At 43.7% G+C, this 13,652-nt stretch overlaps 1 protein-coding gene across 1 annotated transcript in view; it reads left to right on the forward strand.

Moving 5' to 3' along the window:
* The window catches only part of ca9 (carbonic anhydrase 9), a 57,374-nt gene that overhangs the window by 10,961 nt on the left and 32,761 nt on the right, over positions 1-13,652 (forward strand). The window contains exons 2-5 of the mRNA XM_062972655.1: positions 6,406-6,447; positions 6,526-6,696; positions 11,185-11,333; positions 12,952-13,044. Of these exons, the coding sequence (XP_062828725.1) occupies positions 6,406-6,447; positions 6,526-6,696; positions 11,185-11,333; positions 12,952-13,044 (455 nt within the window). The remainder of the gene's footprint in view (positions 1-6,405; positions 6,448-6,525; positions 6,697-11,184; positions 11,334-12,951; positions 13,045-13,652) is intronic.

The raw sequence follows: 13,652 nt of genomic DNA on the forward strand, positions 1-13,652 counted from the left end.
TTGGAAGAGCCAGGTTTTTAAGCTCTTCCGGAAGGAGAGGAGGGTAGGGGCCTGCCTGATCTCTCTAGGTAGAGAGTTCCTCTCTTCTGACGTATTGCCTGCATCTGTGGCTCATGGCACCTTCAGAGGTTCTATTGGCAGTGAGGCAAGTGGAGTGTATATATCTCTGTGGAATAATGTCCAGGGTGGGAGAAAAAACTCTGTTCTATTTGAAGCAAGTGTGAATGTAAGTAAAGAACACCACCAGAAAGAGGGGAATTCCAGACAGCAAACAATAAAGTTCCAGTTAACACCTCCCAAACAAAGGACGCCTCCAGGCAGCGACAGCCAGGCTTTGCAGCGGCAAGATTACTCAATGCTAATTAAGCTTGCTCATTGCAACATCCACACTTGCTTCGAACAGAAAAGGGTTCTTTCTCCCACCCTGAACATTATTCCATATACAGTAGAGTCTCACTTATCCAACACTCGCTTATCCAACATTCTGGATTATCCAACGCATTTTTGTAGTCAATGTTTTCAATACATCGTGATATTTTGGTGCGAAATTCGTAAATACAGTAATTACTTCGTAGCATTACTGCGTATTGAACCACTTTTTCTGCCAGATTTGTTGTATAACATGATGTTTTGATGCTTAATTTGTAAAATCATAACCTAATTTGATGTTTAATAGGCTTTTCCTTAGTGCCTCCTTATTATCCAACATATTCGCTTATCCAACGTTCTGCCGGCCCGTTTATGTTGGATAAGTGAGACTCTACTGTATATATACAGTAGAGTCTCACTTATCCAACACTCACTTATCCAACGTTCTGGATTATCCAACACATTTTTGTAGTCAATGTTTTCAATATATCATGATATTTTGGTGCTAAATTTGTAAATACAGTAATTACTACATAGCATTAATGTGTAATGAACTACTTTTTCTGTCAAATTTGTTGTATAACATGATGTTTTGGTGCTTAATTTGTAAAATCATAACCCAATTTGATGTTTAATAGGCTTTTCCTTAGTGCCTCCTTATTATCCAACATATTCGCTTATCCAACATTCTGCCGGCCCGTTTATGTTGGATAAGTGAGACTCTACTGTATATATACATGTTACACAACAAATTTGACAGAAAAAGTAGTTCAATACACAGTAATGCTATGTAGTAATTACTGTATTTACGAATTTAGCACCAAAATATCATGATATATTGAAAACATTGACTACAAAAATGTGTTGGATAATCCAGAACGTTGGATAAGTGAATGTTGGATAAGTGAGACTCTACTGTACTATGTGTGTATGTATGTATATGTGTATATATATATATACACACACACATACATACACACACACACACACATACACACATACATACATATGCATACATACATACATACATACATACATACAGGGCCGTAGCTAGAAAAAAATTTCGGGAAGGGTTTTGAAAATTTCGGGGGGGGGGTTGAACCCCTAGCACAGGGGTCCCCAAACTAAGGCCCGGGGGCCGGATGCGGCCCTCCAAGGTCATTTACCTGGCCCCCACCCTCATTTATAACATAACATTTTATATCAGTTTTAATAATATAATATATTGTATATACATATGATATTGATAATATTATCATTTTATACAATATAATATTAATAATAATACCATATAACAATATTAATTATATGTTATATATTACATATAATATTACAGTATAGTGGTATAGTTCAATATAGTAATATATAATGTTAATATTGTGCTATGCTAATAATATAATATATTGTATGTACATACAGCTGCTCTGAGTTCACTTCAGGATGAGAAGGGTGGGATATAAATGTAGTAAATAAATGTAATAAATGAATAAATAAATAATTTTGGACTTAGGCTTGCCCAAAGTCTGAAATGACTTGAAGACACACAACAACAACAACAACAACAACAACAATCCTAATTAACCTATCTCATTGGTCAGAAACAGGCCCACACTTCCTATTGAAATCCTGATAAATGTATGTTGGTTAAAATTGTTTTTATTTTTAAATATTGTATTGTTCTTTCATTGTTGTTGTTGTTGTTGTTGTTGTTGTTGTTTTTGCACTACAAATAAGACATATGCAGTGTGCATCGGAATTTGTATTTTTTTCAAATGATAATCCGCCCGCTCAACAGTCTGAAGGATTGTGGACCGGCCCTCGGCTTAAAAAGTTTGAGGACCCCTCCCCTAGCACATACCCCTCCCCGCTACAAACCTGTCAATATCTGCTTGAGAGAGTGCCTGGAGGGACTCTTAATGTTTTGCATCTCATAGACTTAGCATGGGGATTTGGTTAACCAGTTAAAATTCATGAGTAAACGAGATTTTTTTTATAACTTGAAAAATTTCGGGGGGGGGGGGGTTGAACCCCTAGCACATACCCCTCCCCGCTACAAACCTGTCAATATCTGCTTGAGAGAGTGCCTGGAGGGACTCTTAATGTTTTGCATCTCATAGACTTAGCATGGGGATTTGGTTAACCAGTTAAAATTCATGAGTAAACGAGATTTTTTTTATAACTTGAAAAATTTCGGGGGGGGGGGGTTGAACCCCTAGCACATACCCCTCCCCGCTACAAACCTGTCAATATCTGTTTGAGAGAGTGCCTGGAGGGACTCTTAATGTTTTGCATCTCATAGACTTAGCATGGGGATTTGGTTAACCAGTTAAAATTCATGAGTAAACGAGATTTTTTTTATAACTTGAAAAAATTCGGGGGGGGGGGGGGTTGAACCCCTAACACCCCCCCCCCCTCGCTACAGGCCTGCATACATACATACACTTCACTTGCCTCATTTCCAACAGGCCTCTGAACAAACTTCTAAGGATGCTTGCCACAGATGCAGGTGAAACATCAGGAGAGAATTCAACTGGAACATGGCCAGACAACCTGGAACATTCACAGCAACCCAGTGATTTCTGGCCATGAAAGTCTTTGACAACACAACTCTGGCCAACCCTGCAAGGCTGTTGCAAGGCATTGGGTCTCGATTGCTGATCCGATTTTCCCCGTCGCTTTCCCTGGAAGTCTCTGGAGCTGGGCCCGGCCAGGTGTGGGAGGTGGGAGTGGCCTGGGAGGACCTCTGATTCACCTTGGACAGGTAAAAGGAAGGAAGGAAGGAAGGAAGGGCCAAGGGAAGCTATTGTCAGATAAGCAGGGAACATTTTTATTGATTCCCCCCACCCCCCAAATAATGTTTATTAAACTTAAGTGGAGAGTGGGGGGAACAAGGGAAGAAAAAGGAAAAGTTTGTGGATATAATAGCTTAATTATTAGTTACAGTAGAGCAGGGGTCCTCAAACTTTTTAATCCAAGGGCCGGTCCACAATCCTTCAGACTGTTGAGGGGCCGGATTATCATTTGAAAAAAATACAAACAAATTCCGATGCACACTGCATATGTCTTATTTGTAGTGCAAAAACAACAACAACAACAACAACAACAACAACAACAACGAAAGAACAATACAATATTTAAAAATAAAAACAATTTTAACCAACATACTTTTATCAGGATTTCAATGGGAAGTGTGGTCCTGCTTCTGGCCAATGAGATAGTCAAGTTAATTAGGGTTGTTGTTGTTGTTGTTGTTGTGTGCCTTCAAGTCATTTCAGACTTTGGGTGAGCCTAAGTCTAAAATTTATTTATTTATTTATTTATTTATTATTTACTGCATTTATTTACTACATTTGTATCACACCCTTCTCACCCCAAAGGGGACTCAGAGTGGCTTGCAAATTATATGTACATACAATATATTATATTATTAGCATAGCACAATATTAGCATTATTTGTTACTATATTGAACTATGCCACTATACTGTAATATTATTAGTAATATTATATGCAATATAGAATATATAATTAATATTATTATATGGTATTATTATTAGTGTTATATTGTATTACGTTATAATATTATTATCAATATTATATGTATATACAATATATTATATTATAAAACTGAGGACGGGGGCCAGGTAAATGACCTCGGAGGGCCGCATCCGGCCCCCGGGCCTTAGTTTGGGGACCCCTGCAGTAGAGTCTCACTTATCCAAGCTAAACGGGCCAGCAGAAGCTTGGATAAGCGAATATGTTGGATAATAAGGAGGGATTAAGGAAAAGCCTATTCAACATCAAATGAGGTTATGATTTTACAAATGAAGCACCAAAACTTCATGTTATACAACAAATGTGACAGAAAAAGTAGTTCAATATGCAGTAATGTTATGTTGTAATTACTGTATTTACGAATTTAGCACCAAAATATCACGATATATTGAAAACATTGACTACAAAAATGCGTTGGAGAATCCAGAACATTGGATAAGCGAGTGTTGGATAAGTGAGACTCTACTGTAGTTGCATCCTTACAAACTCCTTCTTGGGAGGCTTTGAAGCAGAACTGGATGGCCATCTGTTGGGGGTGCTTTGAATGCGATTTTCCTGCTTCTTGGCAGAATGGGATTGGACTGGATGGCCCACAAGGTCTCTTCCAACTCTATGATTCTATTATTCTAAATGTCGCCAGAAGAAAACAAAGAGGGTGAGGGTTGTTGGGGAATGTATGGGGAATCCTTTTACAAAGTTATCATTGTTACAACGAAGTCTTCATCTCTCTTTCTTTAATACATATTTCATAAAATATTGAGGATTCTAACCCTTTTAAGTCCACTGGTTGTACAGTAGAGTCTCACTGATCCAACACTCACTTATCCAACATTTTGGATTATAACGCATTTTTGTAGTCAATGTTTTCAATGCATCGTGATATTTTGGTGCTAAATTCGTAAATACAGTAATTACTACGTAGCATTAATGTATAATGAACTACTTTTTCTGTCAAATTTGTTGTATAACATGATGTTTTGGTGCTTAATTTGTAAAATCATAACCTATTTTGATGTTTAATAGGCTTTTTCTTAATCTCTCCTTATTATCCAATATATTTGCTTATCCAAGGTTCTGCCAGCCCGTTTATGTTGGATGAGACTCTACCGTATCTTCTTCTGTTTTCTCATTGTGTCTCATGATCTTCATATATTATTTTCCAGTTCTTCTTCAATGGAAATTGATCTTAATTTTTCCTAACAGATCATTTCACATTGCATCTTTTCTTAAATCATGTATTATTAATCTCTACCAGGAAAGTTCTACAATTTTCATTTAGATTGTTAATAGGTTAGTATTTATAACATAGAATTACAGAACTATAGAATCCTAGAGCTGGAAAAGACCTGGTGGTCCGTCCAACCACATTCTGCCAAAAAGCAGGGAAATCACATTCAAAGCACTCCCAACAGATGGCCACCCAGCCTCTGCTTAAAAGCCTCCAAAGATGGAGCCTCCACCACACTCTGCGGCAGAGAGTTCCACTGCTGAACAGCTCTCTCTCTCTCACACACACACATACACACACATAGTGAGGAAGTTCTTCCTCATGTTTAGGTAGAATCTTAATTTGTACAATTTAAAGTGTTGTGGGCTGCTTTTGAGTCTCCTTAATTGAAGCAAGTGGGATATAGATACAACAGCAGCCATGACCAAGAGGCAGTGGTAGTGAAATGGCAGACAAAGGTTTGAGGAAATGAGACAAAGAGAGTTCCGGTGGCTGTAGAAAAAATGACGTTTATTCTCAGTGGCCAGTGAAAATAAGCAATATAGAAAAGACCTTCCCCTGTAATCAGGAAAGTGAAGGTACCTAGACAAAGAAACACAGATCCTTATATACTATTTCGGTCAACCTCCATCTACGTCACATAGGTATTATCAATCAATTAGTGTCAAAAAAGTCTTACTTGGCACTTAACTAAAAAGCTATCTTTGCATTTTCCTAAAATATAGACTACTCTGACCCTCCATTAGGCGTTATCTCTGGAATTTCCATCTCAGCTTTCAGGATTCATTAATTAAGAAATTTCCCCCTATCTTAGCTGTCAGAGAGTCATTAGCACTCCTCCCATGGCGCCAGGTCTTATCTTGACATCCCAAAAAGCCTTAATTTGTCTCTTGTCCAGTAGCTTATCTATTCTTGTTGACACTTAACATATGTCTCTGGAACTTAGGGTGAACTTTGGTCTTTGCTATGGGGAGACAATTATTTTGCTGAGCAGAGTGTATTTTTGGCTATAGGCGCACAATTCTGCTTTTGATTATATTTTTCCTATTCCTACCTTTTAATATGATTACATTCAATATATAGTTTCTAATACAAGTATTATATTTTCCCAATACACCTTCATCAGTAGAAAAGCCAGGGAAGGGTCACTGTGCCTCTTTGCCCCCTCCTCACTCCATCTAATGACCCAGATCTCACCCCCAGGCTGCCCCATAGGGATGCCTTGCTTACGTCCTTCTCTGTCTTTTCTTCCCAGGCCCCCCTCACCATGGAGACCCCCACCACTGGAGCTACACAGGTAAAGACCCCGCACCCTGTGGTCCCCTTGGTTTCCCCACGGACCCCTCCCCAATGTGAGCGTGCCTTCTCCCTGCAGACAAGGCCAACTGGAGCTCCGCCTTCCCTTTCTGTGGGGGGCACCTGCAGTCCCCCATCGACATCGAGACCGGCGCGGCCATCTTCAGCCCCCAACTGACCCCCATCCTGCTCTCCGGCTACGACCTGCCACCCGACATGCAGCTGCAGCTGAAGAACAACGGACACACAAGTGAGTTGGCTCTGGGTGGGTGGGTGTCCTTCTTCTGTGCCTCTCCCTTCTTCTCCCTGTTGTTCTTTGCCCATAAGTTTAAGAAGAAAGACATTTAAAGGCTGGATGGCCATCTGTCGGGACGGTTTTGATGGTGTTTTCCTGAATGGCACAAAGGGGCTCAGACTGGATTGCCCCTGGGATCTCTCTCTTCCAACTCTAGGATTCTATGAAAAGGCTGAGCCTGCAATGGGGCTGGGTGGGGGTCTTCACCAGCCCCCTCCCCTTCCTCCTATTCTGCCGGGAATGGCTTTTAACTGGGAAATATTAAAATACTGTTTATATTTAATCCTGTTTAAGTTGTAAGGTAAAGGTAAAGGTTTCCCCTGACGTTAAGTCCAGTCGTGTCCAACTCTGGGGGTTGGTGCTCATCTCCATTTGTAAGCCGAAGAGCTGGCGTTGTCCGTAGACACCTCCAAGGTCACGTGGCCATTGGCCTGACTGCATGGAGCACCGTTACCTTCCCGTCGGAGCAGTACCTATTTTATCTACTCACATTGGCATGTTTTCGAACTGCTAGGCAGCTGTTGTACATACAATATATTATATTATTAGCATAGCACAATATTAGCATTCTATATTACTATATTGAACTATACCACTGTACTGTAATATTATATGTAATATATAACATATAATTAATATTATTATATGGTATTACTATTAGTATTATATTGTATAACATAAGACTATCAATATTATATGTACAGTATATACAATATATTATATTATTAAAACTGATATAAAAATATTATATTATAAAACTGAGGGCGGGGGGGCAGGTAAATGACCTTTGAGGGCCGCATCTGGCCCCCGGGCCTTAGTTTGGGGACCCCTGTTCTATAGCATTGAGCCGTGGCAGTTCAAGTGGGGCCAGACTGCATTCATTCTACAGGGTTCACCCCGTCCCTATTTGCTCTATAGCAGGGGTCATCAAATCATGGGGCCCGTCAAGGTTTTTTCCAGACCCGTGCCCCACTCACACCATTGCCATTCACAGAGAAAAAGAAGGGAGGGAGGAGGGCAGGACGGAAGGAAGGAAGGAAGGAAGGAAGGAAGGAAGGAAGGAAGGAAGAAGGGAGAAGGAAGGAGAGAGGGAAGGACAAAGGAAGAAAAGGCAGAAGGATCAAAGGAATGATGAATGATGGAGAAAAGGGAGGGAAGAGGGGAGGGAGGGAGGGGAAAAAGGAAGAAGGAAAGAAAGAGAGAGGGAAAGAAACAGAGGGAAAGAGAGAAGGAGGAGGGGAGAAGAAGAAAAGGAAGGAAGGAAGGAAAGAAGGAAAAACAAGGATAGAGGAGGGGAAGGAAGGAAGGAGAAGGAAAGAAAGAAGGAGGAAGGAATGAAGAGAAAGGAAGGAAGGACAAAGGAAGGAAGGAGGGAAGAAAGGAAGGCATAAGGAAAGAAGGAAGGAGGGAGGGAGGAGAAAGGAAGGAAGGAAGGAAGGAAGGAAGGAAGGAAGGAAGGAAGGAAGGAGAAAAAAGGAAAGGGAGGGAGGAAGAAGGAAGGAAGGAAGGAAGGAGAAAAAAGGAAAGGGAGGGAGGGAGGAAGAAGGAAGGAAGGAAGGAAGGAGAAAAAAGGAAAGGGAGGGAGGGAGGAAGAAGGAAGGAAGGAAGGAAGGAAGGAAGGAAGGAAGGAAGGAAGGAAGGAAGGAAGGAAGGAAGGAGAAAAAAGGAAAGGGAGGGAGGGAGGAAGAAGGAAGGAAGGAAGGAAGGAAGGAAGGAAGGAAGGAAGGAAGGAAGGAAGGAAGGAGAAAAAAGGAAAGGGAGGGAGGGAGGAAGAAGGAAGGAAGGAAGTGTTATCGACCGCGTTTGGGGGATCGGGCCCCTTTAGAAGGAAGCCGATCCGGTCCTGAGGGAACGGACCTTGGCGAAGCCAAAAGAGGAATATAAGCCGCAATACAACCTGAAGCCTGAAATGAAGAAGGTCCGCCAAGTTGAAGGAAAATCCGCCAAGGAGTTTTTATTGAGCAATTCAGCTGAAAAGGACGCTAATAGTGATCATTCAATCTACTAGCGTAACATATGTTTCAAATAAAGTCATATTTATACAATGTTTCGGTCTGACAGCCCTTTGAATCTCCCGCCCCGCTTCCCTGCCCATCTGATCGCGGATAGGCTGAGAGGTTGAACGAGGCGGGCTTTCGTTTCCCGCCTTGCTCTGCTGGCCCAATGGGGAGCCGCTTTTTGTCCCCTCTCGGGCCAATCAGAGAGGAGGAGGCGGGAGCTATTGAGACAATGGGGTGACCGGACAGGAAATATCTGATTAATTCTGGCCCAGCCGATTTCTAAAGGAATTAATGACACCCATCAAGGATGTCCGGGGTCCTGTCACGTTCACAGATTTTAGATATGTCTTTTGGGGCATCAGACGGGAAGTGGTGATGGTTGTTGATGGGCCGTCATTGACAGCCCCACAGGGTGCCTTCCAGCGGCGTCCTGGCCTGGGATATGACAAGGTTTGCCCTGGGGGTGAGTCACCTTTAGGAATTTGGTGGCTCGCCCTATATTGTCCATGCGATCGGAATGAGATTGGATTAAACTGTGGCAGATTATCCTTTTGTTTTTGGGAAGGGAGGTCTGGGTCATAGGGCTAGAGTTCATGTTGGGGTCATAATATTTCCCATTTGATTTCACGATTTGACAATTATATGGGATGGAATGAAAATTAAAAATAAAGTTGGAATATAAACCCAGCTGGGAAAAACACATATTTTCCGGGGATCCCAAAGAGTATAAATACATATAGGCAGATAGGTAGATAAAGGAGAATCCATAAAGGTGGGTGACATTGCATAAAGGGGAATCATGAGTGATATAAACAATAGAAAACATTTGATAAAAACGAAGTTTACAACATCTGGGGAACCCAATATGGAGATTCATAAGAGTGGAGTTCTAGCAGCATACTTTCACAATCCATGAAGTTAGCCCAGCGATTAGAAATTCATACAACAGTGAGTTAGGAGAGGGTCCAAATACATAGAATATGGAAATTCACAAATACATGAGGGAAAAGAGTTCATCTGTGATGGGAGGAATTCGTAGAGGTGGCATAGGGAGGAGGCACATGTGGGTGGCAGTCTTTGGAAGTATAGGATTTCATAAGTCCAGGGGTAGGTCTGGGGAAGAATGTTCTTCTCTTTCATAAAATCATGAAGTATGAATGAAACGTGGAGGGCACCCATCCGGGCACCCCTTGGCAACTGTAGAGGAAGAGGGTCCTTGGAGAACTAGGTCTCCCCCGCGAGAGAGCGATTCCCCCATCCCCAGTACACAGAAAGGGGCTAGGGATCTCTTAAACCCTTTCCGCGGGTCGCGGGGAGAGGAAAACCCGGGATAAAGCAGCAGCTTGGCTTGAAAGGAGCCGTCCGTCCTGTTTGACAGTCAGCTGTTGAGGTGCCGAAAACTGGACCGATTCCGGGTCTGCTGGTTGTCTTCGAGTCAGGAGCCTTAGAAAGGGTTAGGACTAAAAGAGGAGCGTTCTAGGGGTAATTTTGATAGAGATATGAGCCAATTTATCTCGACCGCCATGTTAATCTATGGCAGAGAAACCTCAACCGGAGTTTAAAGGGACGGGAGGGAGAGAAAATGCATGCAAAGGAAGGAGTCAGAGGGAGATACAAAATAACCAGATAGAGAGTGTTATTGTTAAAATAAATGCTACTTTTATTGGGGGGATTTGTTACATAGTTCAGGGAAGGGGAAAATGAAGAGAAAAAAGTCTTTTAATAATAGTCTGCTGCGGTCCCGTTCCGTTCCTTTGGTGAGCAATCTATGGAACTTTCTGCGGCGTTTTCAAATCAATTTGAAAGCTGGGGTGACGGACATCAGAAGGAAGGAGAAAAAAGGAAAGGGAGGGAGGGAGGAAGAAGGAAGGAAGGAAGGAAGGAAGGAAGGAAGGAAGGAAGGAAGGAAGGAAGGACGGAAGGAGAAAAAAGGAAAGGGAGGGAGGGAGGAAGAAGGAAGGAAGGAAGGAAGGAGAAAAAAGGAAAGGGAGGGAGGGAGGAAGAAGGAAGGAAGGAAGGAAGGAGAAAAAAGGAAAGGGAGGGAGGGAGGAAGAAGGAAGGAAGGAAGGAAGGAAGGAAGGAAGGAAGGAAGGAAGGAAGGAAGGAAGGAAGGAGAAAAAAGGAAAGGGAGGGAGGGAGGGAGGGAGGAAGAAGGAAGGAAGGAAGGAAGGAAGGAAGGAGGGAGGAGCATGGGAAGGAAGAAAAGCAAGAAAGAGAGAAAGCAAGGTAGGCAGGAGAACTCTAGAGAAGGAATTCAGCCTAGTAGTTTGAATCTCTGGCTGTGGCTCTGAACCCAGGGGTTGATTTGAGCTAAGTCGCACTTTCTCAGCCTTGGGCAAAGACAAGGGTTTGAGGCCCCTGCTTTGTAAGGCATGCTTTCCTCCTTGTGCGGAATGACTGGGGCTCAAGTGACCCCTCTCTGTCTCTCTCCCGGTTGTTGCAGTTGTGCTGGACCTGCCCAGGAGCCTGTCTGTGTCCGGCGGGGGCTTCCCCTTCCCCTTGCAGGCGGCCCAGCTGCACCTGCACTGGGGGTCCCAGCCCGGCCTGGGGGGCTCCGAACACACCGTGGACGGGCACCGCTTCGCCGGAGAGGTCAGTGCCCCTTTCACGCTGCTCTCACTGACTTGCATGAGGGAAGGGGGAGTGTGGCCTGTCAGAGATGCCACAAATCAGACTCCAAAACCTTTGCCAAGAGACCTAGTGTGTGACACCTCAGGGCAGCGTGAGCACTGGGAATCAGACACGAAGGCTAATAAACAATCTAATATCTTTATTAAGGAAATAAAGGAGACAACTAAAAATAAGCAGAGTATATAGTCCAGCAGTAGACCTTTCAGGAAAGGTCAAATATAGTCCAGTAATATGAAAGTAGATGTCCAGTATTAGAGTTCAAAGTTTTAAATCCAATAACCGAAACACACTCAAACCTTTAGGCTGTTTGAGTGGGGATTAAAGCAAGATCTGTCAAAGAGTTCCATGGCTCAAATCCAAGGCTAGGATGCAAAGCAAGGCAAAGTTAGTCGTGGTAAAGCTGAATTGCTGTCCAGGCTTGACAGGGAGACAAGATGCAACGCCGGTCTACTCGAGAGTAGCGCGCTGCAGAACTAGAGTCAATGTGAATTCCTCAATTGACACGTTGAACACCGCAAGGGACAGTTGGCGCCCAGAACTTTTATGGGACTTCGCTCTCCTTTCCAGCCAGGTGTCTGAACACTCTTTCCCAAGGGAAAGTGGACTAAGTCAACAACTTGCCAGATGCAATCCTCCCTGAGAACTCTCAAGGGAACTGGCTTAATTAATGCTTGCTCTCTCCGCTGATCTAGCGCTTCTCCTCAAAATCTGTTTCTCCGCGCGAGATGTTTCCCAAAACAATTTGCGGTCAAACATAGCATTCTCTGGAGAACCGGGCTGTGAGTCAAGGCCCTTTTTAATTAACTGTGGGCTAAAACTGTCAACAGGGGACATCTGGAAGGGAGCAGAATCGTGCAGAAATGGCACAAACCCCATCTCTTCTTCGGTCTGATCCATAATGGCGACGGGGTCACGACTCTGAGGTCTCTTGAGACACTACATAGTGGTGCCACTCTCAGAAGGCCTACATATATATCCACACACACATCAACATACACATAGAATACAGGGTAGCAAATATATACATTAACAAATGAATAGTGAAAGACTTAAGTAAAGGTAAAGGTTTCCCCTGATGTTAAGTCCAGTCATGTCTGACTCTGGGGGTTGGTGCTCATCTCCATTTCTAAGCCCAAGAGCCGGCGTTGTCCGTAGACACCTCCAAGGTCATGTGGCCACTGGCATGACTGCATGGAGTGCAGTTACCTTCCCGCCGGAGTGGTACCTATTGATCTACTCACATTTGCATGTTTTCAAACTGCTAGGTTGGCAGAAGCTGGGGCTAACAGTGGGCGCTCAAGCCGCTCCCAGGATTTGAACCTGGGACCTTTTGGTCTGCAAGTTCAGCAGCTCAGCGCTTTAACACACTGCGCCACCGGAGGCTCCAGTGAAAGGCTTGGGAGGTTGCTATTTGCAGCAGCTTCAAGTGTCCATTCAGCACCATTTCCCAGGAATGTCCGGACCAAAGGGCATCCTCCCTAGGAAAGGGTCCAAGGGCCGAGCGGGTGGGCAGGGCGTGTCATGGGAGGGTGTTTTTGGGACACCCACTGAGATGCCCACTCTCTCTCCCTGCTTCCAGCTCCACGTGGTCCACTACGACTCCCGCTTTGGCAGCTTCAAGGAGGCGGCAAAGGAGCCCGGGGGGTTGGCGGTGCTGGCCGCCTTTCTCCAGGTGAGGAGCTGCAGGTGGGGTCTCAGGGTGGGGAGTGGGTGTTGGAATTCATCTTCACATTGCTCAAGCCTGTAGTCCTCAATGAGAAGCAGTCAGATAGAATTAAACCAGGCTGAGGGTATCCCTCCTTTCCCGCTCATTCCTGAATATGTTTCTCTCCCTCTCCGTCCTTTCTCCTCCCATCCTAATTGATGACAAGGAATCCAACTTCTTCAGGATGCATCTTCCTTTGTTTTAAGACCTCCTGGTCTGCCTTCCATTCATTCACCTCCCCTTCGTTCTGATTTTTTCAATCCGAGTCTCTCTCTCGTTTGTGTCTCAGTGGGAAAATGTAGTCTTTAGAGATTTTCCCTTTTGTTTGTACTTAGATGTCATGGAGTGAAGAGAGTAAGCCTAGACCCAAAGTGTTGTCGAAGGCTTTCATGGCCGGAATCACTGAGTTGCTGTGAGTTTTCCAGACTGTCTGGCCACGTTCCAGAAGCATTCTCTCCTGATGTTTCACCCACATCTATGGCAGGCATCCTCAGAGGTTGTGAGGTTTGTTGGAAACTAGGCAAGTGGGGTTTATATATCTCTGGAATAATGTCCAGGGTGGAAGAAAGAACTCA

Source organism: Anolis carolinensis, chromosome 2, assembly GCF_035594765.1.
Source record: "Anolis carolinensis isolate JA03-04 chromosome 2, rAnoCar3.1.pri, whole genome shotgun sequence".
Taxonomy (NCBI): domain Eukaryota; kingdom Metazoa; phylum Chordata; class Lepidosauria; order Squamata; family Dactyloidae; genus Anolis; species Anolis carolinensis.